Genomic DNA, 26,106 nt, shown 5'->3' with positions numbered 1-26,106 from the left:
AAAGTAAAGCCCCGGCCGATTTTGGCAGTTGCAGTGAGTAACAAGGTCGTATTACTCACGCAGCCATGGAAACCACAGAATTAAACTCGTGAATTGAACACTGCATACTTCAGGCTGATGCCCTTGTCTCAAATGAAAAAACAAAAAAACTAAAATAGAAGTCTGCCACAATTCAGCTGCACAGTGCATTTCTATTGTATATCAAAAACCTTCATCGGAAACAAAATTGCCCTTCATTTATATTCTGAGAGCGCTAAAACATCACCCACATTTCTCAGTATTAAAAACTGATGGATCGTTTTTTTGAACATTATTGATTATATCATGTTTACAATTCATTTGGTCATCAGTGTCCTCATATGATTTTTGAAGTAGAAATCCAGTAAAACCCGGTCTTTGTATCCAAACGTTACAGCGTCACCAATGTCCTGACAGAAAACACCATGGAGGATGAGGAATGACAACAGTGTCACTTCAGAGTCTCCAATTATAAAATGTACTTTAACGAGAAGACGTCAGTGATCCTGCAATGTCCAGGCAGATCAGCCTCCTTACCAAAAGGGTGTTTACGAATAAAAATCATTCGCACAATCTACCTACATTATTTATTAACTTTGCTCACTTACATTAGACGAGAACAGGGGTCTGCAACCATTACAAGAAAAAAATGGGCTTTCCCCCTTTTTCCAACAACAACAACTTGTTTGCAGCTGAAGGACATATTTGAAATTCAAATTGCACACAGCATATATATAAACCTTTATTTATATTGTAAAGAAAATAACTATTTTATGCTTTATTGATTAAATTTAGTAAATAGATTTAAAAAAACGTGTATTTTTAAGCTGTTTCCTTTTTATGTTTGATCATTTTCTCTACATATCAAACTTACTGTTGAAATTGCATTTTAAATAGTCAAAGCAAATTAACCGGCCCACACTGAATAAATGAAAGTCCCTATTCAAATCTTTTCTTTGTTATCTTCATCCATAGTTAACTTACAGAGGACTGAGGCCTGAAACCCAACATTTATCACCTACAGTAATTATTTGAGCTGAATAAGCATTATGTTAGGTGCAGTAGCGGCTGGCCAATAGAGGGCGCCGGGGCACACAAACAGAAATGTGTTCAGAATTTTGCAAATGTGTCCAGGATGGTTAATGTTTAAAAAAATGTTTCGATATGATCATATTTATTAATCTAAGAGCTTAAAAAAGCTGTTTATTTTTCACTTCTTTTTTTGAGGTTTCTTTCAAAGCATCTTGAAAGATGGATTGATGTTTGAAAATATACCTGATATACCTTTTGTTTTCCCTAAACTCAGACAAACCGTCATTTCCAGTAAAGCAGCAACAAAACACATTCATTTTCGAAAAGGGACTAATGAAGCATCCGCTTGTATTTGTTTACAAGTATGTTAATAAAAGAGTCCTAATAAGTGCTTTCTATTCACTAGCGATTTAAAAGAACTATAAAGTTTCACCACTGGGGGCCTCTCTCAATCTAAAAAAGGCGAGATTGTTGTAATGAGGTTTATAAACGTAGTTACTGAAATGAAGTTAGCATGGGCTGAAATCGAATAATGATGTAGAGCCCCACCAAAGAAAATGATCACCGGCCGCCACTGGATAGGTGTCACATTTGTCTCTACAAAGAAATTTGACATAAAATATAAATTACAAATAAATGTGTGAAATCCCATATTGAGTGGCTAAAGGTTGCAGACCCCCACACGACATGTGAGAGCGTTTTAATTTTCTGATATATGCCTTTAAAAAAGATTTCCTTTATCAGAATAAGAAAAAAGGATGGATATTACTGGAGTGTATATACTGGTTTGACACAACAGCCAAATTATTTACCTCCTTTGTACAACAGATACTAATGCAGACGCTTTCCAGGAATCACTGAGTGAGCAGGAAAAAGAAGCAGAAGAATTAAACTTGTCTTATAACTTAGCAGCGCAGAAGGGACGTGTTCATTGAGCATAAGTTAGAAACATTAAATTCCTATGTTTACATAGGTTTAAAGTGATAGCAACTCAGAAGTACAGACGAATTGAAAAAAGAATCAATAAATGAAAAGAAACAATATAAATAGAATTGTTGAAAAACCCAATATAACATATTGCCAAATCATTTCAATAAAAAAAATAAAGTCACAAAAAAATCCTTAACTTACTAGTGCAGTTTCTTTAAAAGTACAAAATGACTTAACCCTTTATTCAGTGCTTTCATACGTTTACCCCAATTTACATTTTCACTAAAATGCCACTAAAAACGATCAAACCTAAATATCAAATTTGCTTTGATCCCATAAATTGAAGACCTCAACAACAAGCAACACACGACTTCAAGATTAGGCTTTTAGTTAACTCTATAACAAGTGAACAACCGAAAATAAAGCTAAAAAGCAGCACTGGCAACTATCTCAACTATTAATTCAGGCGACACTAAATAACGTGATGGTCAGACTCCTACCAGAGCAAGGTGGACGACATGAACGTGTGCTTACACTGAACAAAATTAGAAATGCAGCATTTATAAAGAGGATATTTGAACTTCTTAAAAATATAACATGTTGAACAAGGTGATGAAAAATGTGGTGTGTTGGCTATAATCCATCCACCTTCTATATCGCTTAATCCTGTGCAGAGTCACAGGACGTTTGAGCCAATCCCAGCTGGTATTGGAACCCGGACCTTCTCCCTGTGAGGTGGCAGCACTAACCACTGCACCATCATGCAGCTGTTGGCTCTCATTTCAATCAATTCAATGTTTGAAAAAAACAGTTTTCTGTATATAAAGCTGGATTCATTGGAAAAAAATGAAAATTCTAACATGCTGCGTCAATAATTTTGCCCACGGTGGAGCCGCCATTCGTCACCAAAATAACCAAACGCCTTGCTTTAATGCGAGCAGAAATGCAAATTACTTACAACATTATATGTAGCTCCATCAGTGATATATGCCACTTAAATGTTTCCACGTGAAAAACTTTGGTCAGTGACTCCGACTGGAAAAACTCCAACTTCTTTATAAATAGTTATAAAAAAAAAAAAAAAAAGATGAGTTGGACTCATCTTAAACGTCCTATGAGATTTCTTTTTCTTCTCGGTTGTGTTCACGAGATCACTTTAAAGGATCCAGAAACTCCTGCATTCTCTCCACAGTCTTGAAAACAAGATACGCAAAGTGCAAATACATACTGGAATAAAAAAAGATGGACTTGTCATTAGAATATTCCTTCATGAACAAAACAAATGCATGAATGTTTTTGTCCATTACAAATCCACGCCGCATTTCCCTCACTTGTGAGTCAAGTCGTTTACCTGCCCGCCGTTCTCTTCTGCAGGAGCTACTCATTACTGCCGCGTGACGATCAGACCTCACAGTCGCCATTTCTGTCTTGGAGTTTGCGAGTCAGGATGAGGAAGGTGGAGAGGGAAGCGACAGAAAGGTGGAAGAAAAGCTGCCACGCGTTTCTCGAGCCGAGCAGGTACAGGTTGCATAGGACGATCACGCTCAACAGGACAAAGGACTTGACTTTCTTCTGAGACGAGTGGAAAAGGTAGAGGTGGCACTACGGAAGGGTAGAAGCAGGTTTTATATAAGCTCTTAATGGCTGGCAATGAACTGCTGTGTTTACATGCGAGTTGCTATTTACCTGAAAAACACAACAGAGGAATGCCAGAAGAAATGCCACGACATTCCCAATGCCTTCATAATCATCCTGTGAAAAAATACATTCATGATTACTCTTTCATGGAAATGCTTATCTGTCGTTTTTTTCTGCCAAATTTAGAAATGCTTCAACACGACTGACACTTGGGCAGACCATACCATTACAACTCTACACAAGCCTACGATTATTTTCAAATGCTAAGAATGAATTATACATAACAAACGACTTTGTTAAGTGAGTGACGAAGCATAGCTACATTTCATGTGGAGTACATTTGTTAATCCACATTTTCCAAACAAACAACCATTCGCTGTGGATATATATGTTTAGTCCCTGGATGTTATCATACCTGGAATGTGTATTCTATGAGGTGCACCCCTCGGATGACATTCAAAGATGCACACATAATATTAAGAACAAGAGAGAGGATGCCCAACGCTGTCACTGGTTCAAGCCTCTGATTTTGACCTGTTTAATATCAAAGTGAGAACATACTGTAAATAGTTTGAACGTTTAAAATACAATGAAAACTGAACAGTGTGTCAGCTCTCGTGTAACGAGTGTAAGATAATCAACTGATACAAATCTGAACTCTACTGTAATTAAAATGTGTCTTACCAGATCCCAGTCCCTGTTCCACGTGTCCATTTGCAATGCCATTAGTTAGCTCCACCTCATCCAGGTTAATTATTTGTGGTGGACGGATCCTCAGATCTTCCTGGACTTCAGCCAAAGTCACCTCAAGGGCTGGACTGCCGCTCTGGTTGTACTGCTGCTTCAGCTTTTGAATGGTACTGTCTGTCAATGAGCAACATTTGGACAAATCTATTTGTTCATATTTATAAGAAAATCATAAAAGTCCCCACTTTAAAAAAAACTGAACAAACATCACACGTTAATCCAAAGCAAGCATCCTTTGCAGTCCCAAAATATCGGCTCTTAACGACAATATTTCTCTCCACTCACCAAATTCCAAAAATGGATATGGCCTGGCTGCCAAGGCGACAACAGTGCTATTGAAGCATGCTGTGAACTCCCAGCGCAGATCTTCCAGGAAGCAGAAGGCCTTAGCAATAGGGAGGCTGCAGTGACACACAGTAATGTAGGATACACCCTCTGAAGAGACGAAGCTAAACAGGTGAGAGCAGAAAAGGTGTTTAGTAAACAAACAGCCTGACGCAGTGTGAAAGTCATGCTCCTCCGCTCACATTGATAATCCCATTCAGGCGTTCTGCATAACAAAATCAAAAACACACTGCTTTTTTGCATATACAAAGAGTGAATATGTGAATCTGTCTGCTGCCGCTGCGGTATGATTTCTTACTATGTGTTGAGTGCCTGGCCCTCGATAATCCCCTTGTCAGGGAGGCCGGCCACGGCCTTGCTGATGGTCCTGAGCTGCTTCTTTCTTTCCTGAAGCTCTCGGTTGTGTTCAAAGTCAGTCGAAGCTGACAGAGGGAGTCCATCCCTGACTCGAACCACAAAAGCAAAAAGGATCAGAGACATGATCCACGGAGTCCATGAAGAACACACAGCCTACAGGGGGCAGGAAGCAAAATCTGAATTAGTCAGTGTGAGATACAGACCAGCATTCAATCCTCACAATGACAGGTTTCAGCTTTTAGTCATTGATGCAATAAATGTTGACGTGCTCCTAATGAACGATAATCTTATTAATCACCAATTTCAGCAGGAAAAATACTAGTAATTACAGAGTGAACAAATATGGTAGCTCTCACAATAATACCACAAATTAGATTTGATGTATTAGTGACTGGAAGCATTTGCCTTTCCTATACACTATCTATATAAATTCAAAGATTTGGTGAAATCACAATATTTACAACTGCAATAAGGGGGTAAAATCAATATATGATATTGACTTCAAATGTTGTCCACACTGTCAGGGCCTAGCAGGCACTGTGCAAGTTGATGTTTGACGTACGAGTAAATCATCTGGTATCTTTAGCTTTACTTTAGGAATAACAATTACTTGATGTATACATCTCTTAAAAACTGTACATTAACTAGGACAATAAGCAACAATCACACGAGGGTAAGGGCATGAAAAATTATATCAACTTAAATAGAATTTTAAAAAATCCTAAGGGAATGCGTAAACCGTGAAAAACGAAAATCAAATTTATCAAATGAACAGATGCCTTCATCCACTAGATATTAAGGACGTTTATCAGTACTTTGAAGAATACATATACATATATATATATATATATATATATATATATATATATATATATATATATATATATATATATATATATATATATATATATATATAATGCGGTGATAATAACAAAGACTTAAAGCGCAGTTGTGTTGAGTTACTGCTGCTGAGCAACAGACTTAACATTTCAACTGCGTAGATCTGAAAACTGAGAGGTTTGTAAATGTTCCTAAGTGAAACTCAACTTAAAAACACCCGGGCAGTTTAAGTGAGGCGATTCAAGTGGTAATATACTCTACATCTCTTACCTCCTTACCGTGGCTTTCATGCTGCACTTTGTCCCTAAGCTAATATGGGTTAGCTCAATGTTAGCATCATATCACATAAATGCATCGCCGGTAGATATGAATGATTCTACTCCAACACAGGCGCTACGAGTGCAATCAACGATTAAAAGGGGAGCTAATCAACCTGTTATAATATGCACGTTATTGATCTAGCTAAAAATTACCCAACGAGCTAAATTGAAATCTGCTTCCTGATAAACAAAACCACAACAAATCTCGTACGGGAGCACGAGAGGGACAAACAGCTGACGGTTGATTCGCGCTTCTATTTTCAACTTTAGGTCAAATTAAATAAAGTTGAATCTGTACGCAAATGCTAATCAAAAAAAAAAAAATTTAATAAAGTTTTATTTATTTAGTTACAAATGTTTGCATTTGTTTTACTTTTCAATAATATTAATAGGTGGTTTTGATAGTTGTTGAATATACACGAACTTTCCATTATTTCTGCGAGATTTTCTTGAGAAGCATGACTATTAATATTAATATGTGGGGTAATTTAATTCAGTTTTTAAGGATGAGGGGACACTAGAGGAAGTCGATCACCAGTTAACAGGGAAGCCGCTTAACCCGAAACACCAACCCGCTTCACTCAAAAGGAAATCGGCCACAAGTTAACAGGGAAGCAACTTAATTCGAAACACCGACCCTCTTCTCAGGAAAGGAAGTTAGCCAAAGCTGACTGCTGCTGACCGTCAGTGACTAGCTGGCTGCCGGGCTAGGTACTGTACACAGGTACGTTTTTGTATTCCACTAAACCACCTGCCGCGGGACATTCGTTGAACAGTGATGATGTTTGCTTTGCACGGAACCCTATCGTGAGCTGCGTCGCGAGCTTCTAGCCGCTGTCTCAAGCATTTTGGAGGCGCTAAGGTTAGCTGCTGTTAGCCGAGCAGCTGTTATTTAGTGGCTGCAGCCTGAAGCGTCACTATCTTTAACTGAATGTGCAGCTTGTTGACAGTCAAGAATGAGGAAGTACTTCAATCAAATGTCCACAACGACTCTGTAAGCAGCTTCATTTACAATGCGATTACCTTGAGCAGCTATTATGTTAATGAGTGATGTGCTCGCCATTATACATATATGTTAATAACACGTGTATTCACTGTTAATTGGTCTAAATAACTCGTGGCTTTGTCAAACTTTATTCAGGCAGCGTCTCCTGAAGCTGAGCTCAGTTATTGTTGTCTATCTTTAGCCTGGCATTCTCAGTAAATCAGACACTGAAGGTTAGTAACATGATATCAGTCTATTGGAATTCAAAGCAGGTCTGTGGTGAAGGGATGATTCCCATAACTTACTCTAGAAAGTCATTTTATGAAACAATTGAAATCGGTGGTGTTCAGTTCAATATTTGTTGTTAACAATAGAGTCCAGCGTAGAGAGTTTAACCTTCAAAATTAAGATAACACAGAATATACATTTGTTTATGTCGTTCTGCTATGCATACTAAAACTCGAGGTTTTATTAAAGTCAAGAAAGGCATGCATTTTATTTCTGTTTATAGCTTAGCTATTTGATTGCAGTTTTTTTTTTCATTTCCTTTACAAATATCAAACATAAAGACAAACCAGCATCAGATGATGCTAATTAATTTTTCCACTTTTAATTGAATATTTGATTTCACAGCAACACTTTCATGAAATCTTATTTAGACAAAGATGTCTCATCGAGAGCTGAGGTCAAAAACTCACCATCACTTACTGTGAAAGACACTCGAGTCATATTAAATAATACCATAATACTTGTTTAAAAGTCATCTTGTATAAGCTGCAAGGAGTCACTACCGAGAGGCTGCATTAGTTGAAATCCACTGGTCTAAAGTCATTCATCAGAATCTAAAGTGTAAAAAAGCATTTCCGGATTTGGTTGATAAAGTATTTCACACCTCAAAAAAGAACAATATGTCTTAAAATATCCAATTTTGCCATGTGACATTTGAGGAGATTTATATTTTTGCAGTGTAACACCATGAATCTCTTTGTTAGGTTTCATATAAACTGCAGGTAAAGGGGAAGGACATACATGGGATGTCTGTAAATGTAAATACAGTTTAAGTCAAGAGTATCAACTCTTCCTCAAAAACTAACCAAAAAAAATGTTGATAAAATCTTTGTTATGTCACATAAATTAACCATTGTTGACTTCATGAAGGCAGTTTTTTAATCCATGTAATTTTGTAATGAAACACATTACATTATAAGTGTTCCTAAATAAAAATGTGTGGTGAATTTAAAACACATGGGCATAGATGATTAGACCTTGTCTCAAATTCACACATCCAGGAGGGTTAAGCAGATTAATCGCTGTACTTGTAAAACAGTAAGGGAGGTGTCATAACAGATGCACAGAGGCAGCTGTCGCTCGGTTTGGTTCCTCTATATAACCTTCAGCGACGACTTCAAAGCATGCTGCTTCCTGTTACATTTTCACGATTTGATAAATAAAACGTGAAAGATGGCCTATGCTGCTTCGGCTGCTTTCTATGTTGTTGGGTTTTTTTCCAACAGCATCATACGCATATGCTACTTTTTTTCCAAACCAATCATTACTAAAACAAACAAACCATAAAAAAACTGTGGATGCCCTCTTCTCTCTTACCGTGTTGCAATACCAATAAAACTATTCTGGACAAGTCAGTCACTCTTTACATTGTGCTAATCTGGGACTCAGACATACAAACTGCTGACAGATAAAACATTCCAGTGTACTTTAGCTAGAATGAAGAGTTCTGACAAACTGAATTGATGCTGTTTACTGCTGCAAAGTAGATGATAAATATTTACCATGTGATTTCAGTAAAAACTTTGTGGAGTAGTACTGTTGTTGTTTACTTTTCTTTTCTTTCTTTTTTTTCTTTGCTTCATGTGCAAAACCAGATTTCTGTTTACATGTGTTAACATTTATTTCTGTCTAATCCCACATTATATCAGTGATATCTCAGGGATAGTCAAATTGGTGTTCGAGATGCCCAGTGAGGACGTGTGTTTGCAGAATGTTTCCATGCAGATCACCCAGGGTCTCCCCTCCCATTGCTTTCTCCTCCCCTTTCTGGTTCTTCCTCCCGTCCTGTCACTTAGTCTCTACATTGTTTTCTACGCACTCTTTCTAATAAGCTGTACCTCTTTGACTCCTGAACAGACTTTAGAGATCACTGCAACTTCAAGCAAACCGACACGTTGATTTACCTGCTTGGTTTGTTTCGGCATTTCAGGTCACAGACTTTCCTCACAATGGGGGTGAAAGATCGCCCTCAGTGTTACTTTGATGTGGAACTAAATCGGGAGCCAGGTAAGCACGTTTCTCATTCGCTTTTCAGTGCTCGACATACAAACAACAGCATTCAACACATGATTTAAGAAAATAAAAGCATTAAATGTTTTTGTTTTACTGGGTTTTACATTTATTCTTTTATCGTGTTTCCAAATGTAAAGCAGAAAACTATATTATTTATTATTTATGTTTAACAAACTGCTTCGGCATACAGTGCATGTTTGCTAAATTTGCTGCTCTATAGTTTAGTACTGGCATCTGTTGACTTTCTGTATTTACTGTGCAGCAACCGTGTGACACTTGTAAGAATGTGAAGACAGACTGGACCAGCTTAGTTGCAGAGACATTTCCTCTTCACACATGTGTAGGACCAGAACTGCTATCAGCTATGGAAAAGTTTCTATAACGTCTGCGCTTCACCACAGGATCCTTGTAATTACATGCTGGGCTCCAATTAAAAGTGTACAGCATTATAGCACTCCAGTGTATTTCTTAATTAGCGTAGTACGATTATCTTCCATTAATTGTTTTTGTAGGAGAAAGTTATTATACCAGCAGCTTTTGTCTTTTGAATGATAAAGTATTTTTTTACAAGTTAAAGCAAACCCTGCCTGGTTACCGTTTCTCTTTGCTTTCTAGTTGGACGCATTGTCTTTCAACTCTTTTCAGACGTTTGTCCCAAGACAAGCAAAAACTTTCTCAGTCTGTGCACCGGTGAGTAACATTCAGTCAGAAACATCCTCCACTGAAGTGTCTTGCATCTGCAGTGTTAAGAGGATAACGTGAAAATGGTCTGTTAATCATTCTGAAATAACACAGAGCTGGTACGTCCCTCAGAGCAGCATTTCTCTTGGTATGATTCCCTTAAATCACATAACGACAAAGAGGAAATAATTAAAGATGTGAAATATAGTGGACATAAAAGAGTCCCCGGGCTCCGCCACTCTTCTTGGGTCATTCAATATGTTGTGGAGAGGAGGAGTGGCTGGTAGTGTTAACAGTCTGGTGACAGATGGAGTCACGGGATGCGTCGAGGGGTCCTGCTCTGTCCCCGAACATATTTCATCCCACGAAGCAGAACAGAGTGTACTGTAGTGGCGATGGTCAGCCTGGAGATACCAATAAATCTGCAAACAGGCAGCAAATCGATGCTCCCTCTCGTTTTTCACCGTACCAGTGGGAATCTGACGCTGGGAATGGCGGACACAGGAGATGGCGGGTTTTTCTGTTCCTGAGCGTGCATACACGCAGGCAAACAGAGCATGACTCGGTAATGCACACCATTCAGTCTGTGCAGTTTGCTGTGACTTTCTCAAAGTTTCTACTGTGTCCTTTCAGAGCAGGATCAGCTTTCTCTCCATTGAAATGAGCTCAGACACATCAACACATCTAATTAACTCAGTGCCTTCGCTCTGTGGAGGGGAAATCCTTTGAGGAATAGCTTTTGGCTCACATTCTGACCATAGTTGGTACTATTAACAAGAGTTTGTCTGATCGGAGGTATTCTAATAGAGTTTTCTGCAATCCACCACTCTTCACCACTTTTCATTCTCTTATTCAGAATGAATCCCATGACGGTCAGCCGTTCTCATCTCGTACACACAGAAGCACGTTGTACAGCATTAGTTTTTGTTAACGTCACCTCTTTTGATCTCTGCTAAAGAATCTTGTAATTGCAGGTGGGAAAGGAACCGGGAAAGTCACCGGGAAAAAGCTATGCTACAAAGGCTCCACGTTTCACAGAGTTGTAAAAAACTTTATGATTCAAGGAGGCGACTTCACCGAAGGTAATACCATCCAAACTCATTTACTCTAAAATAGAATGTTAAGTCAAGCTGACTGCATACGGTTTAATCAGATTTTGTTGACATTACTCCACATAATTTTTAAAACTGCAGGTCGTTTTTATTTTTGTGTGGGGGTTTTTTCCCCCTATAAAGTGTAATGAAATGCAGTGGAGCAAATCACTGCTGCTGTGAAAAAGATTGCACTTCTGATTTGCTTTGTTTTGAAGAAGAATTAAATGCTCCCCAGGTAGAAAATGTCTTTCAGTCACAAACACTGCTTTGCATTGTTTCACATCAAACAATTAATGACAGTAATTACAACCGAAATTACAAATGGCCCAGAAAGTGATGAAAGCTATTAATCTGGTCATAGTGCTGACATACGTACACAAGCACCGAGGCCCTGTTGTGGGTGTTTGTGGCAGGAATCCAAATCACTGTACTTTTTAATGAGAGTAGAAACTAATTTATGTGCTCCACAAACATACAGTGGCCACTCCTTTGCTTCCTTGTGTTCATAAAAACAGTTGAGACTGCATTTTTCTATAATTGTAAGTATGCTGCTATGACTGAATCCATCAAAGGTGCATTTAATTGATTTTACAATGTTCTGTGCAGGAAATGGAAGAGGTGGAGAGTCCATATATGGTGGCTACTTTGAAGGTATTGGACATATCAAGCTATGAATGTGGATCTAACTCAGCATTACAGTAGTGTTGCATGTGCTTACTGATGTAATCAGGGGTTTCCTGCAAAGTTCCTTGCGTATGTTTTGATTGATCTGTTCTTTTCCACTGTGTTCTGTTGACTAGCAGTAGTGAGCTTTAACAAATCAGCATGGAGAATAAGGCATTCTCTTTACTGACAGCTACAATCTTCCTGCCCTAAATCTTTCAACATATTCTTTTATTTGTAGAGTGGTCTTTTGCAAAATGAGAAGGTAAGAGATGTACACAGCTCTGTAACACCATGCCGACATCGTCCCCACCAAGCAAATGTGCGCAGAGGCACAGATGCACATTTGTGCTGAAGTTTTTTTTCCATTCATTCAGCTGAGCCCGTTGGTCCCCAAAAGTTCGGGTTACTTTTTATGTTGAATATGTGGTGTCTATAGCTGCAGCTCCGCAAACATGACTATCAGTAGTCAGAAGCCAGACCACTGGTTCTCTTCATTAATGAGGATACACCATGTACCGGGGAGGGAAAAATAACTGCAACAGATATCTTTAGACATATTGAATCTCACATGATGGCAATTTGTTTTACACTGTTTTAAATCTACTAGCCATAATCTCAACAGTTTTCACAATTATGTATTACATCTATTAGAAACACCTTCTCTAAAATTTGAATGCACAGATAAATCACAGAAAAAAACTAACTTTGTGAAGGCGGATCTTATGGCAGACCTGGTGCGCTGGATTGCGTTGTACCTATTGAGGTGGTAAATCAGTGCACGCTTCCCTCCGATATTGACGCTGAACTCGAGGTGTCTGTTTGCCTCATTAAACAGCATCGATTGTTCTTTTGTAAACATATCTTACAAGCCTGATTGCTGTCAGTCAAGTGCACGGTTGCCTTTGATAAATCAGATTTTTCATTTGCACCCTTTGAAGTGCACCCTGTGGATAAACCCTGCTCTGGTTTTTTTCCTCCAAACAATTATAACTTGGACCCAAAGACGGTGATGAGTGTGTCTTGACATTAGTTGTTGAAATAAGAAATAGGTTCATCAGAGCCACATGTGATAATGAACTAGACTGAATGAGGATATTCTTTGGAGGATTTTAAAAAAAAGAAAAAAAAAAGGAAAGTTTAGTCATTAGCTGTGATTTCTTTGCTTTGGGTGACTATACAGAAGGGTGTGCTGGTGAGACAGTGAAAAGGTTATGTTCATTTTCAGGAATATTTCCAGTAGAAGTAATCACAGGATGCACTTTAAAACCCGAACCTGTCTTCCTCTGCTCCTAACAGATGAGAACTTCACTCTGAAACATGACAAAGCTTTCCTCTTGTCCATGGCCAACCGAGGGAAGGACACCAACGGTTCACAGTTTTTCATGTGAGCAGCCTCTAGTTTAAACATACCTGAGCACCTTAGATCACCATTTAACTGTCATTTTGATACAAGTTTGCCTTTTTGTTTTCAACCTTTTTTTATTTCCAGTTTTAAAGCTGTAGACTTTATCATTGAGTTTGACCATCATCAGCCCCCTCTCTGTGTGCAGTTAGATTTGCAGAGAAAAATTGGATTCATTCTTTTTCACCTACAAATGTGTTACATTTTTTCTCTTGCCGTTTTTGTGTAAAATTTGCAGAAACTCTAGCATCCTGCTCTTCCAAGGTAAAGTGTCTCAAAGGCTGTGTTTTTCTCTCTCTCTCTCTCTCTCTCTCTCTCTCTCTCTCTCTCTCTCTCTCTCTCTCTCTCTCTCTCTCTCCTGACTGTATTTATAATTGAATAGTTTGTATTTTCACACATTCTGCACAGTACAGTGTTCATTTAGCTTGTACTTTAACGTGGCTAAAGGTGGCTTGTGTGTTTTTTTTATTAAATTTCTTGGCTTTGTAAATGGCCTTTATATCAATACAAGGTCACCATGAATTCAAAACGTTTGTCATGATTGAAAACCTTCAAAATACTAAGGAAAACATTTTTTGGTTTTAATTGAATCCGATGGCATAAATGCATAATTATATACATGTAATTGCTTACACACTCTGGGCGAGTGGTTTCATTTCCATATTAGGAATATATTTTTTCAAATTCATTTGCTCTCAGAAATCATTGAACAATGGCTAAATGGTCTGGCAACTTGTGTGCCTTTTTGAGATTTACCCTGTGGTACAGTTGCAGCCACATTTTGTCAAAGTCGTTTGTTTATTCTCACTCCTTTCCTCCTTTTTTTCCTTTTTCATGACTGCACCTGCTGCTGGTCATCGTCCCTCCCGTCAAATGCTGGATCATTCATAAACAGCACAACGAAGATGGCGCCTCATCTTGATGGGTAGGCGAGACCTGATTTACCATTTACCATTGCACTATGGAGACTAATCACTGTTGTTGATTTCACATTGTTTTCATCAGTTCTATTGGAATACATGATAATTATATGAGATGGAAATAACAGCAATAATGCAAATGTGTGCTAATAACTAAGGCCATTTATGTTATTGTTTAGGATGTAAACTTTACCTAAACTTTGTGTGACAAGGAGATATACATGAAAGAAAATTGTAGAAATTGCTCTAACCTTGTCTAAAACACAACTCATATTAAAAAAAAACAACTTTTTGTTTCCTTTGAAATTGATGATAATCTAGTAGTTATGCATTGTTCCATTTACAATATAGGAACAAATCACTTTCTCTTCCTCCTGCACAGAGTCCACGTAGTGTTTGGCGTGGTCATCTCCGGCTTTGAAGTGATAAAGAAGATCGAGGGGCTGAAGACCGATTCAGCGAGCAGGCCGTACGCTGATGTGAGAGTGATGGACTGTGGGCAGCTGATCACAAAGTCTGCGAATGATGGTAAGTTCAATAAGAGACCTCCTTTTTCTTATATTGCTCCCAAATCTGATGAACTGGCTGAAGAGAACCTTTTCTGCCTTGGTACTTGGTTTAAAGCTCATTTGTTCCTACTAAAGATGTAAATCTTTAAAATGGGTCACAGGGGCTTTTGAAAAGCCCCAGGATTGAAAACAGCAGGCCGCTTAGTCATAGTGCGGTAGAACGTGTCTTTGCTTGTGATTGTGTTCATATAAAAATTAGTTTTGCTCATTCAGGTGTTTTCAAAAGGTTGATTTTTAATTCCATACAGACTTAAATGACATTATTTATGGGAATAGTTAGGCGGATGTAGAGATTTGTTCACCGGAAAAAGATATCCGCAAATTAATCCTTTGAAATCTGAGCTACTGTAATAAATATTTTCACCAGCTTGTAGATTTATTGCCACCCAGATGGCACTGTGAGAGTCCTATATGTGTAGGATTTATAACACAAAAGCTCACATAGATTATGTCCATTCTAATCGATCGGTCTCCACAAGAGGGTACAACATTTGTTTTCTGTCTTTTGCGTCACTGAGAGTTAGCATGTGCTGTTTGCGATTGTAATAATTTGTGCTGAGTCTGTTTTGGGTGTGGATTTGGATGCCAGATTCCACCCCCCCAGTGGCATTAGTGCAGGGCGTGTAACCTGATCTTGTGTTTAATGAGGATCAGCGAGGTGATCTCTGTGGAGTTCAGCTGGCGTCAGCCCACCTGACTCTGCCAGGTCTGCTTTCATTCCCTGTAACATACCAGGAACTGACACTTTGATCTTTTACTCGTCCTTTACTTTTCCTGAACATACCAATAGTTTGTAGAAATGAGCATAACTTGAAGGAATTTCACACATTCTGTTGTGATTTTTCCTTCCAGTGCTTGAAGGCAAGCGGAAGAGGGCCTCCTCTTCTGCTGACTCGTCCTTCGACTCCCATGACTCGTTCTCTCCGTTGTCCTCTTCAGTGGAGTCTGAGATTGAATCGGATGAAAAGCACACACTTCACAAGCACAAGAGACATGCAAAAAGTAAACGGCCTAAAAAGAAACAAAGGGAATCAAGGAACCAAAAAACCACAGACGTTCTGTCTTCCAAGAAAAGGTATTTTTGAAACTGCTTATCATCATGTCTTTATAAATACCCTTGTGTATTTAAATGTGGAGGATCACATGTTTTATCCAGTTGAATCTGTATGTAAACACATTGACTCATGGCTCGCTCTGAATGGTGACAAACTCAAACATTACCAACAGTCATCTGCAGATAAATGCATATTCTATATGTTTACGTGCCACAAGACACATTGGATTTTTGCATAAGAAAATCATGTTTTAATTTAAAGGTTTCATTCTTGCTCCAACAGACCTGTGGAAAGAGACCAGCTGGATGGAGAAAATGAAGTGGAAGAGGAGAAGGAGCAGGGTGGGAAGAGAGAGAAGCTTGTGGTTCGACCAGAGGAAATCCCCCCAGTGCCAGAGAACCGCTTCCTGCTGCGACGGGACGTCCCCGCCCAGGAAAATAAGTCTGAAAAGTCTGTTTTATTTTGGGCTTTACTTTGTTTGTGTGTGTGTGTGTTTATTTATTTATTTATTTATTTATTTTAATATACAGATTCAATAGCAATTATTTAGAAATGTGACATTTTCAAATTGAACCTTCCCAGAATTGAGAAAGAGGAAGCAAGTCTCTCAACTGACATGAAACCAGCAGTGTCAAAATCTGGGCGCAAGATCAAAGGCAGAGGAACGATGGTATTTATCATTCTCCTGGATTATCAAATACACACAGTTCATCAGAACAGTTGGCACCCACGTTAGCTGGTCACAGGCAAATACCATCTGGTAGTGATACATGTGTAACAATTCCTTTTTAAATCAACTTTTGCAGAGATATCACACTCCCACAAGGTCTAAGTCACGCTCCGCATCTCTGGAAGAGCGTGGAAGCAGTGAAACGCCGCCGCACTGGAAGGAAGAAATGACGAGAACAAAGATTTATCAACCTGCAAGCCTCGAGAGATGGAGCAAAGGAGACAAGTAGGACATGTTTCCATTCCAATGGTTGAAGATCTTTTATTTTTTGTTTTGTTTTGTTTTCCTTCATGCGTCTTTTGCCTTAACAGATTGAATGACCACTCCTCAAGCAGATGGGATGACAGGAGTGAATCTGACTGGTCCCGGTTGGCAGAACATTCATCGGACCGCAGTTCCGCCACGTCTAGCCAGCAGCAGCAGAAGAAAATAGTGGAGAAGAAGAAAGCCAAGCACAAGAAAAAGGCTAAAAAACGTAAACAACGCAAGAAGAAACGCTCTAAGAACAAATCTCCAGAATCTTGTGTCACAAAGGATGAAACTTCTCCGAGCAGGAACTCCAGAAACTCACGTTCTTCAACCCATTCCTCTCCAAGCTTGCCTCATTCGTCACATAGGAGGAAACGAAAGCCCTCGACGTCCATCAGAGACTCACGATCCTATTCTAGGTCTTACGCATCTAGTCGGTCCAGATCTCGAGAGAGGTCCAGGTCTTACACAAGATCCACAAGCCTTTCCAGATCTAGATCTTTTTCTAGATCCAGATCTCAGTCATATTCTCGCTCCCGGTCAAGATCAAGGTCAAGGTACAGATCTCGATCTTTCACGCCATCCAGACGAAAAAGTGTACCTGATTCTCCAAGAAAGAAGAGAGTAAGCAAACCCAAAGCAGACATCGTCACGCATGTGACTGACAAGCTTTCAGAGAGCAAAGTCCCACCTGGCCCCAGACTACCGGCGGTGGCAGCACCTGAGAATGCTCCAGCGATCCCACTGAGCGACAGCCCCCCTCCGTCACGCTGGAAACCAGGGCAGAAACCCTGGAAGTCTTCCTACATTCACGTTCAGGAAATTAAAACTAAAGTGACTCCCAGTGAGGTTTCCACCGTTGGAAACACAGCTGACGCTATCACAGAGAAAGCACAGACTTCACTTGCACCCAAGTCTTTGTCCGGCGACTCTGCGAGCGACAAAGTACACAAACCTGCTCGACACTCGCACAGCAGATCATCCAGGAGCAAGTCCTACAGCCCTTCATACAGCCACTCGAGGAGTATAAGTTATAGTAGATCCAGATCCAGGTCAAAGTCTAGGTCCAGATCCAGGTCCAAGTCAAGATCCAGATCCAGATCCAGATCCAGATCCAGATCTGCCCATCGGTACAAGAGCAGATCATCTTCCTATAACAGATCAGACTCTGAAAACTCCCTCAAAATAAGTAGCAGGAAGATTTCATCAGACAAGGATTTGAAAGACTACCACAGTTCTCTGCAGAGAGTTAAGAAAATAGATAATTACGTTCTCAGTAGCAAAGATGCTCACTCAGAACTACGTAATAAGACAGAAGCCGGCGAGTGTAGTACTGACATCAATGTCTCTGGGAGAAGAGACTCTAAAGAGAAAACAAAAGAGAAGAGCAGCTCACAGGATCCCAAAACCAAACTATGTGGTTCACATCCAGCAGAGAGCTTTAATAGCAAGTCTGAATGGGACAGTGACAGTGATAAAGTGAGCCAGAGTAACAGTGGTATCCCATTAAAAGGGCAAAAACAGTCTGCTCAGTCCAATGAATTGTCTGACAGGAAGTTGTCGTCTCTTACGGGATGGAACTCAGAGAGTGACTCTGAAAATCAAACAGCCAAGGTTTTGGCCATCTCTGAAAAAGAGGAAGGGGAGGCCAGCTCAGAGTCGGATTATGGGACCTCCATGAACACATTGGGGGCAGTCAGTTCTCCCACTCAAAAGACGGCTGCTGTTACTGTTGCCTCTGCTCAGTTGGAGGAAATTCCCAAGAAGCCTTCGCAGCCCAAGCACAAGAGTAAAAAGAAAGCCAAACGTAAGCGTAAACATAAGAGGAGGGGCGAGAATAAAAGCAGTTCCCATCATAAGGACAAAGCCAAGAAGTCTAAAAAAAGACATCAGAAGCTGAAAGAGACTTTCCATTGGCAGCCACCTTTAGAGTTTGGAGAGGAAGAGGATGATGATGAATCCAGACGGGAGCGACGTAGTTCTGGAAGGGTTGTCAGAGATACGATATCGGATGATGTGAACAGGAAGGACCAGAGTTTGACTGCTCTATGTGAAAATCAAGCTAAAGGAGAAGCAGGACAGCAGGCCTCAAAAGAATGTATAAAGAAAAATATAAAACACACTGAACCTCATCAACAATCCAACAGGAACAATAAGCACAGCTCTAATTTTTCAAGTAGCAAAGAGCCGGAGTCTTTAGACGATATGGACATTTGTACCCCGGAGCACGACGGCGAGATTCTTGAAGCTCAAGTCACAAGCGATTCTTGCAGCGGCCCTGAATCAAACCTAAAATCTACCTCCAGGTCTTCAGATACCACAGTTAATAATATTTTACCTCATAATGAAGAACAGTCTGCCATCGCTTCCTCAACATCTGGTGCGTCGCAAGATGAAGTGAATAACTGCAAAGCTGCTGGGATTAGTTTCAAATGGAGGCCCTTAAAGGGAACGGCAGCACCACCGAATGTCAACACCACAGCCAGTGTGAAAAACGTCCAAATTCAGGATAACAAATCCCTCAACATGCAGGGGGTGAGGATGGAAATCAAGAGTAAAAGCCGGGTTCGACCAGGGTCCCTGTTCGATGAGGTCCGTAAGACCGCACGGCTCAACCAAAGACCAAGAAACCAGGAGAGCTCGAGTGAAGAAAGATCTGCCTCCGAGGAAAAGACCAGGGAAATGTCACACACACGCTCGCCGAAAAAGTCCAGGTCCGTTTCTAGAAAGTCTCGCTCTGCTTCCAGTCACCGGTCACACTCCAGAGGTTGGACCCGCTCCTACAGCCGGTCCGGAAGCAGCTCCAGTTACTTCTCTAGGTAAGACACAAAGGATGCCCTTTGGCTAAAAAGAATTGATACCATCATTTGGAAATCTTTCTGGAGAACCCTTTTGCAACAACATCAAGGTTGTTGTGACGTGATAAACTTGATGGATGTGAAGCGTTTCGAGCCAAAATGTGTGTCTGTGATTCACATCCTTTCGTCTGCGCCGGACAAAATGTAATTTATAATGATGTCATTCTTTCAGGAGCCGCAGCCCAAGTCACAGGAGACACAAGAGAGGACGATCGCGCTCTCGCAGCAGTACCTACAGAAGCTTTAGGAGCCACAGGTACACGCCAAGTTGATGGATCTTATGAGACGACTAAAAGGTCCCAGCAGGAAATAGTTTTCATCTAAAGCCGGCCGCTGCTTATTAACTTCTACCATAGAGTTTTAGCCAAAAACTTCAGTTGAACAAATAAAACGTTGGAACCGTATACATAACCCTCCCAACAGTTCCCATTATATTATTCAATCATTTTATCATCATTCAGTCAAGGATTTCTTTTTCCTCCTCTTCCCATCAGCCGGACGTACAGTCGAAGTCATTCCAGAAGTCACTCGTACAAACGCCGGAGGAGGTCCAGGTCTGTGACGCTCAGTTCATTTGATTTCTTTTGAAAGCGTTATTTTTGTTTGTTACTCAACAGCCTATAACTTAGATTAAACCAGTTTTTTGTACGGAGTATGGTGAGCGATAAGGACTGCTGTTTAATTCAATTTCAGTCAGTTTTACTGTGTCCTGAATAGAACCCAAAAAGTAGTGTTTGACCATGTCCACTTAACTGGGATTGAAGCTATTTTGTACAAATCCAGAACCGTAGTTACTAAAAGCGCCTCACTGATGACAATTTTCTTTTATAAGACAATAAAATTAACAGTTGTTGAATCGACTGTTGCAGCTCTAGAAAAGTTATCTGCTGACTTTTCTTCAAATATTAAATTAAAAGGAGGCATTAAAAGAGTTGTATTTATCATTAAAAAGACAGAAGTATTATGTTTCGACCACCACAGACAGTGATGTGGATTCTAGAATGTTTTTGCTCTGGTTTCATCCCATCGCCGGCTAATTATGAGGAAGTCTCAATGGTGGAAAACTGTAATAACCTGAAATGATTTTGTCCATTTAATGGAACTTGAACGGTTCATGCTTGCGTGAATTTAATAAAGTGTGTCAATAGGCTTTATTGTCATTTTACTACGAAGTCGTGGAAAAAAAACATGATTTCAGTGATTGGAGATTAGAGGCTGTATCTACTATTTATCCATTATAGTTGGGAAGTAGGGTCATTGTTCAGGAGCTCCACAGGCTATGAACTGTTCACTACATTCAACTCTGCACGTTCACTGATTAGATCAGTCTCGATGGATCCTAAATAGAAACATCTGCTGCAACTCAAATCCGTTTCAGCAAAGTGTTTCTACCTGTCAGATCACTCAGAATCAAACCTCACTCTGTGGACATTCCCAAAATAATCTGTCTGCTGTTATTCGGCTGTGCGTTCGTGCAGGTCCGACTCCTACGACAGTTATTCCAGTCGGAGTCGCAGTGCGAGCAGGAGACGAGGGCGCAGGCGGAGCGACAGCTACAGGAGCTCGGCTCGTTCTTGGTACGACTCCGCTCTGTGGCAGACTCTGGCAGAAGGCTGTTCAGCTCCTCTGCGCTCTGCATCCGTTTGTAGAACTGATTGTCTTTGCAGACTAATAATGTTTTGGCTATAAACGTTTGCGTACGGGCAGACTTTGTCCTCTGGATGCATCCTGCCTTCGTTGGAGCGTGAAAGGTGAATGTTTTCTGGTGTTCTGTCTTCTGCAGGTCGTACCGCTCCTCCAGTCGCAGTTCTTCCAGACGAAGGAGTCACAGTCGCAGCAGTCGGTACAGCTGAGCTGCCGCACGCTGAGAGAGAGAGAGAGAGAGAGAGAGCAAGAGAGAGAGAGAGAGCGAGAGAGAGCGCACAACCACAGAGTATGGACACTGTGCTAGTTTAATACTGTCCTCATTTGATACGCTGACATGACAGCCAGCAAGGCAATGAATGTTATATAATAGGAAGAAGTGAACCACTAAAAGCTCACACAAAGACAGACCTCCGTCTTTGAGTGGCCGTTCCAGCTGAGAGCGGGATTAAAATCTCTGTGCGCGGCCACGTCAACCACTTTATATGTGAACTATACTCTTTACCGAGTACAAATAATATGACATATAAGATGTGAATAGTTGAGATTATTGTATATTTGTATATTGTTTTTCTACTTTTGCCTTTTATACACTGAAAGAGGGAAAAAAGCTCAACTTGTTCTAAGTATGTTGGAAGATCGTTTTTTGAGTTCGGATTTTGCCTTAATTTTTGTATAAATTAATTTCTAGAAAAGTTCCCATTAAATAAAGAAAGGTACTGGTTTTGTTGAATATTTGTTTTTTACTCAACTTTTTAAAACTATTAAGAATGTCACAAATGTACTCAACGTATAGAATGTATGATTAACCGTCTATTCAGACGGTTAATGTTTCAACTAATAAAGACAGTTATACCCTAAAGCTGGCTTTATCATTCATTGTTTTAGACCATGAGCCAATGGGGTCGGTCGGTCTCACTCATATGGAGCAAGGCTCATTGTGATGTTTAGTAAGATATATGTCCCAAGACATGAAAAAAAATGTGATAGCCCTGCATATCTCTTGGCCTTCTTGGTGTTGTCACCCTAAATGTCCTTTTTTTTCTGTGTGGTTTCAATGAAAAAAGTGAAAATCAATCAAATTGGTTGAATGATATGATCTGTGCCCAATTAGTGTAAATATTTTACATGTGGCATACTAAAAAGTAAGGCAAATTAAATATATAACATTTTGTTTCTTGATTTTGGTGAAATAGCCCACCAAAATATGCCCAATATACAGAAAAATGTACCAAAATCTCTACAAGTTCACAAATGTTATCACACATTTTACAGATATGTTGGTAACTAAAGCACCTACAGCAACAAATGATGCCACAAACTTCCTTGGGCTATACTAATAATGCATAGATATATTTTACTGTCTGATAAGTGCCAGTTGTTGGAACATGGAAAAAAAAAATATATATATATATATATATATATATATATACAGCTTCATTACTCTTTAATATTTGCATACACTTCCAGATTTGCTTGTTAGTCTTGTTTATACAGAGTCAGAGGCAACTGTTGATCAGACCTGCTTTATATGGATGACTATGTACAAATCAAATCTTAATTTATAGTGTTTCATTAATAAGCAGGGAGACAGATAATGACATGCATACAGATTCTAGCCTGTGTATTGTTTGTAAAGTCAAATTTGACAAGCAAAGAAACATGTGGCAGAGACACTGCAGCCTGGGGAAAGCTCCATCTCGCTGACCAGAAGCCATTTGACAGAAAGCAATATATAGTACAATTACGTTTTTTTGTGTTGTTGTTGTTGTCGTCTTCATCCATCCATCAGCCTACAATAACAGTTTATCCTCAGAGTCTAACCCCAAAGCCGATCCCGCACCCTGAACAGATCACTACTCGGAGAGACAGACGACCACAAACACTCTCATTCAGACCTACAGCCAATTGTAGAGACACAAGTTTACCTCGAAGGCGTGTTTTTGGACTTTGAGTGTCGGCTGGGGCAGCCAAAGAAAACCCAAGCTCTCAGGCTAGAGTGCGAACAGCTACACCACTGAGCAACCAGACTTCACAATGTTTGAATAATCAAACAAGCCTTCTATAAATACCTTGAAATCATCTGTAGGATTTTCTTCTCTTACTTTTTTCGAATCTACACCATTAGACAAATATTTAATTTCTCTCATGAGTTCACCTGGATCAATGGTCTTTTCACACGTCCTGAAGGCGTTGCGTCTCAGCAGTGAAAACAGGGTCTTTCGGGTTGCTTTTCACCTTGTTGGAGCTTCACTTGAGCTTGAAGTTTCATGAGGAGAAATCATTAGGCCACTGTCACTTCTCATCAGGTTTCCCCTTCTCAGGTTTTTCCTTGTGTGTAATGTTAAACAAATTAGATCCGAAACACTGAACTCTTTTTTTTTTTTTTTTTGCAATCCAAACTGCAATATTAGATTGTTTACACATCGGTAAACATTAGACGACATTACATCCTGAAAAGAGACAAAGTGGGGGACGTGGTTCGGGTGCGGGGGCTGACTTGTCAGTTCTCCTCTGTGGACTCTGCTAAACCTTGGATGTGAAATGATAAACGAGGCCTGCCGCAGGTTGTGATTCATTCTCTTCCCACCTTGTTATGATTATATCGACTTCTGCTCAGGAGTGGGGAAAGGCAGCGAGGTCGGAGATCCTTCAGGGAGGCACGAAACAAGGCTGATTTACCAGGGGAAAGTGGGAAATGTCCAGAGGGCTCCAGAAGCACAGGAACCCTGGTGACTCTCTGCTTTATGTGGCAATTAGAGCTGCATTGATCATTCCACAAGAAGCAACTACTATTTTCTTATGTTTCAGCTTTAATGTCAAATTCAAGGTTTTGTTTTTTTTCATGTGACAATTTGTTGAATTTTGTTTTAAACTGTTTGATAAACCAGGAATTTCATGACCTGTGTGGTTGTTAACATTCACAGGATCCATCAGTAGCATTAATTAGCACCTTAAAGGAAAACTTACTAACACTTAACTAAACAGACAAGTTCGGAAACGTCTTTAAATCTGTCATGGATATGAACAACTCAGCCATCTTCTGTACCCATTATATCAGAGGAGCCTGGTGTAATTTGAGATTTTAAAAGCAAATGCTGGGTAAAGGAACGCAGGTTCATCAGAGGGTTTACAGGGAAATCACTCCCATGTATTCACACATATAGTTACTTTGAGGCTTGTTAGCTGTTGTTTGAGCCCCATATTAAAGTGCCCTGGTTCTCGAAGAGAGGTACTCGTTCTTATTTTGACTTTGCTATGAGAGATTCTGTAAAACCCTTTCTCAAAAATATAATATAATTAAAAAACAAACATGTTAGCAGTAAAAAAAAATAAAAAATAATGGTAAGCATAAAAAGGTTTATATTGTGTTTTTGTTGACTGCTATCAACCTGAACGGTCATAAAACAAATCAAATCTTTTTTATTAATATTCCAGACCTGCTTGAGGCTGACACGAGGGAGATTAGGGACCCGGCTTCTTTCTCACTTGTGTAGGCGAAAGGCAGTTACACCACAGACAGGCGGTCAGATCAGCACTAACAGAGACTCACACAGACACTAAATCATCCACAAACACATTCATAATTCAGAGTCTCCTATTATCTTTGTCGTTAGATTGTGGTAGTCTACTTATGAGATGAGACTCCCCTGAGTGCGCCGGACTGAGCAAGACAACAGCAAGGTATCAGGTCTGGGAGATTCCTTTTCCCTGCAGTACTTTTCTTCAAAACTTTTTGAGAAGTAGTTATGTTTACAATTAAATACAGTGTGCATGTGACAGTTGAATGGGTTACAGGTGACATGCAAAGACTTAGTCAGAAGAAGATGTTCAATTCGTTTTTTGTTCATATAGGACCGACCACATTGAGCCATCACATGGCACTTTCACAAAGAAAACGAAACAAGCACTGACAGATGAAAGAAAAAACTAGTTGTTACAAGATGGTGTGCTGCAGGACCAGGGTCAGAGGTGGCTGCTTTCTGCTGAAAGACGGAGTGCAATAAGGAAACACACAAATATCAAAGAAGATGAGCATGGAGAGCATATATGTTGACACAAGACGGAACTGCTTTCTACTTTATGAAAGGACATATAGAATTTGGTATGGAGGCCTTTCTGTGTGGAGTTTGCGTGTTCTCTCTGTATGTGTGTGAGTTTTCTCAGCGTACTCCACTTTCCTCTCACAGTCCAATAATGGGTGAGGTTGATTGGAGACCTAAATTGCTCATAGGTGTGGATGGATGGATGGATGGATGGAGTCTTTATGGTATGCTTACTCATCATACAATACTTCCTCTCTAGTGTGACTGACTTTACGTCATTTGGCCATATCACAAACTGTGACTGAATTTCCCAAACGAAAATGGAAAATCTTCACTCACGACACAATAAGAAAATGTTTGAACAATATGGTTTTAATTAAAACATGTTGAATCGTCAGCACACTTCGCTGCAGCCTACTATAGACTGCATGTCTGTAAACCACCTCCTGGGAGGACAGGTAGTTTTGGTTGTGACACCAGGTCCTTATGCAGGGTGGAGTGAGAACAAACTGCACTTCTGACTTCAATTTCAATTGTTTTACTGGTTATATTCTAAAATCAAAGTAAAACTTCTGTCCCAGTTGAGCAAGTCATGAAAGTGCTGATACGTGGATCTCATTCCCAGTAAGTGCGTCTAATAATTCGTGTGAATGAAGTTCCAGTGACTTGTGCAATGTGG

General features: G+C 39.8%; 2 protein-coding genes across 8 annotated transcripts; one reads left to right on the top strand and one right to left on the bottom strand.

The window, feature by feature from the left end:
• Positions 1 to 1,248: 1,248 nt before the first annotated feature.
• sec22c (SEC22 homolog C, vesicle trafficking protein) lies at positions 1,249 to 6,434 on the bottom strand. Of its 2 annotated transcripts, none has more exons than XM_080489732.1 (7): positions 6,178 to 6,434; positions 5,009 to 5,220; positions 4,651 to 4,814; positions 4,303 to 4,482; positions 4,034 to 4,152; positions 3,667 to 3,732; positions 1,249 to 3,582 (listed from the first exon to the last, which is right to left on the bottom strand). In XM_080489732.1, exons 2-7 carry the CDS (start codon positions 5,188 to 5,190, stop codon positions 3,382 to 3,384), a joined length of 912 nt encoding a protein of 303 aa, XP_080345858.1. In that variant the 5' UTR covers positions 5,191 to 5,220; positions 6,178 to 6,434; the 3' UTR covers positions 1,249 to 3,381. The 2 variants fall into 2 exon arrangements, with proteins under 2 accessions (XP_080345858.1, XP_080345857.1); XM_080489731.1 differs by having other exon boundaries at positions 6,186 to 6,261.
• Positions 6,435 to 6,763: 329 nt separating this feature from the next.
• On the top strand, positions 6,764 to 22,240 carry nktr (natural killer cell triggering receptor). 6 transcript variants are annotated; one of them, XM_080489336.1, is made up of 18 exons: positions 6,868 to 6,951; positions 9,431 to 9,507; positions 10,129 to 10,203; positions 11,169 to 11,276; positions 11,895 to 11,939; positions 13,251 to 13,338; positions 13,595 to 13,620; positions 14,252 to 14,281; positions 14,659 to 14,804; positions 15,698 to 15,920; positions 16,183 to 16,350; positions 16,483 to 16,570; positions 16,707 to 16,855; positions 16,942 to 19,698; positions 19,910 to 19,993; positions 20,232 to 20,291; positions 21,216 to 21,314; positions 21,521 to 22,240. In XM_080489336.1, exons 8-18 carry the CDS (start codon positions 14,262 to 14,264, stop codon positions 21,588 to 21,590), a joined length of 3,864 nt encoding a protein of 1,287 aa, XP_080345462.1. In that variant the 5' UTR covers positions 6,868 to 6,951; positions 9,431 to 9,507; positions 10,129 to 10,203; positions 11,169 to 11,276; positions 11,895 to 11,939; positions 13,251 to 13,338; positions 13,595 to 13,620; positions 14,252 to 14,261; the 3' UTR covers positions 21,591 to 22,240. The 6 variants fall into 6 exon arrangements, with proteins under 6 accessions (XP_080345458.1, XP_080345462.1, XP_080345459.1 ...); XM_080489332.1 differs by lacking the exon at positions 13,595 to 13,620 and having other exon boundaries at positions 6,764 to 6,951; XM_080489333.1 differs by lacking the exons at positions 6,868 to 6,951; positions 13,595 to 13,620 and adding an exon at positions 7,176 to 7,221 and having other exon boundaries at positions 15,785 to 15,920.
• Positions 22,241 to 26,106: the final 3,866 nt, after the last annotated feature.

This window comes from Lipophrys pholis (assembly GCF_963383615.2).
Source record: "Lipophrys pholis genome assembly, chromosome: 20".
Classification (NCBI taxonomy): domain Eukaryota; kingdom Metazoa; phylum Chordata; class Actinopteri; order Blenniiformes; family Blenniidae; genus Lipophrys; species Lipophrys pholis.
The sequence above is the reverse complement of the archived record's forward strand: the minus strand, read 5'-3'. Positions and strand labels throughout refer to the sequence as shown.

Excerpts from the sequence above, each read along its gene's own strand:
- sec22c (XM_080489731.1), bottom strand. Across the intron at positions 4,483-4,650 it reads ATATCCATTTTTGGAATTTG|ACAGTACCATTCAAAAGCTG; the intron begins GTGAGTGGAGAG and ends GCTCATTGACAG. Across the intron at positions 3,733-4,033 it reads TCATAGAATACACATTCCAG|GATGATTATGAAGGCATTGG; the intron begins GTATGATAACAT and ends ATTTTTTCACAG.
- nktr (XM_080489331.1), top strand. The coding sequence starts at position 7,184 with ATGAGGAAGTACTTCAATCAAATGTCCACAACGACTCT. Across the intron at positions 9,508-10,128 it reads GGAACTAAATCGGGAGCCAG|TTGGACGCATTGTCTTTCAA; the intron begins GTAAGCACGTTT and ends TTTGCTTTCTAG. Across the intron at positions 11,277-11,894 it reads AGGAGGCGACTTCACCGAAG|GAAATGGAAGAGGTGGAGAG; the intron begins GTAATACCATCC and ends TGTTCTGTGCAG.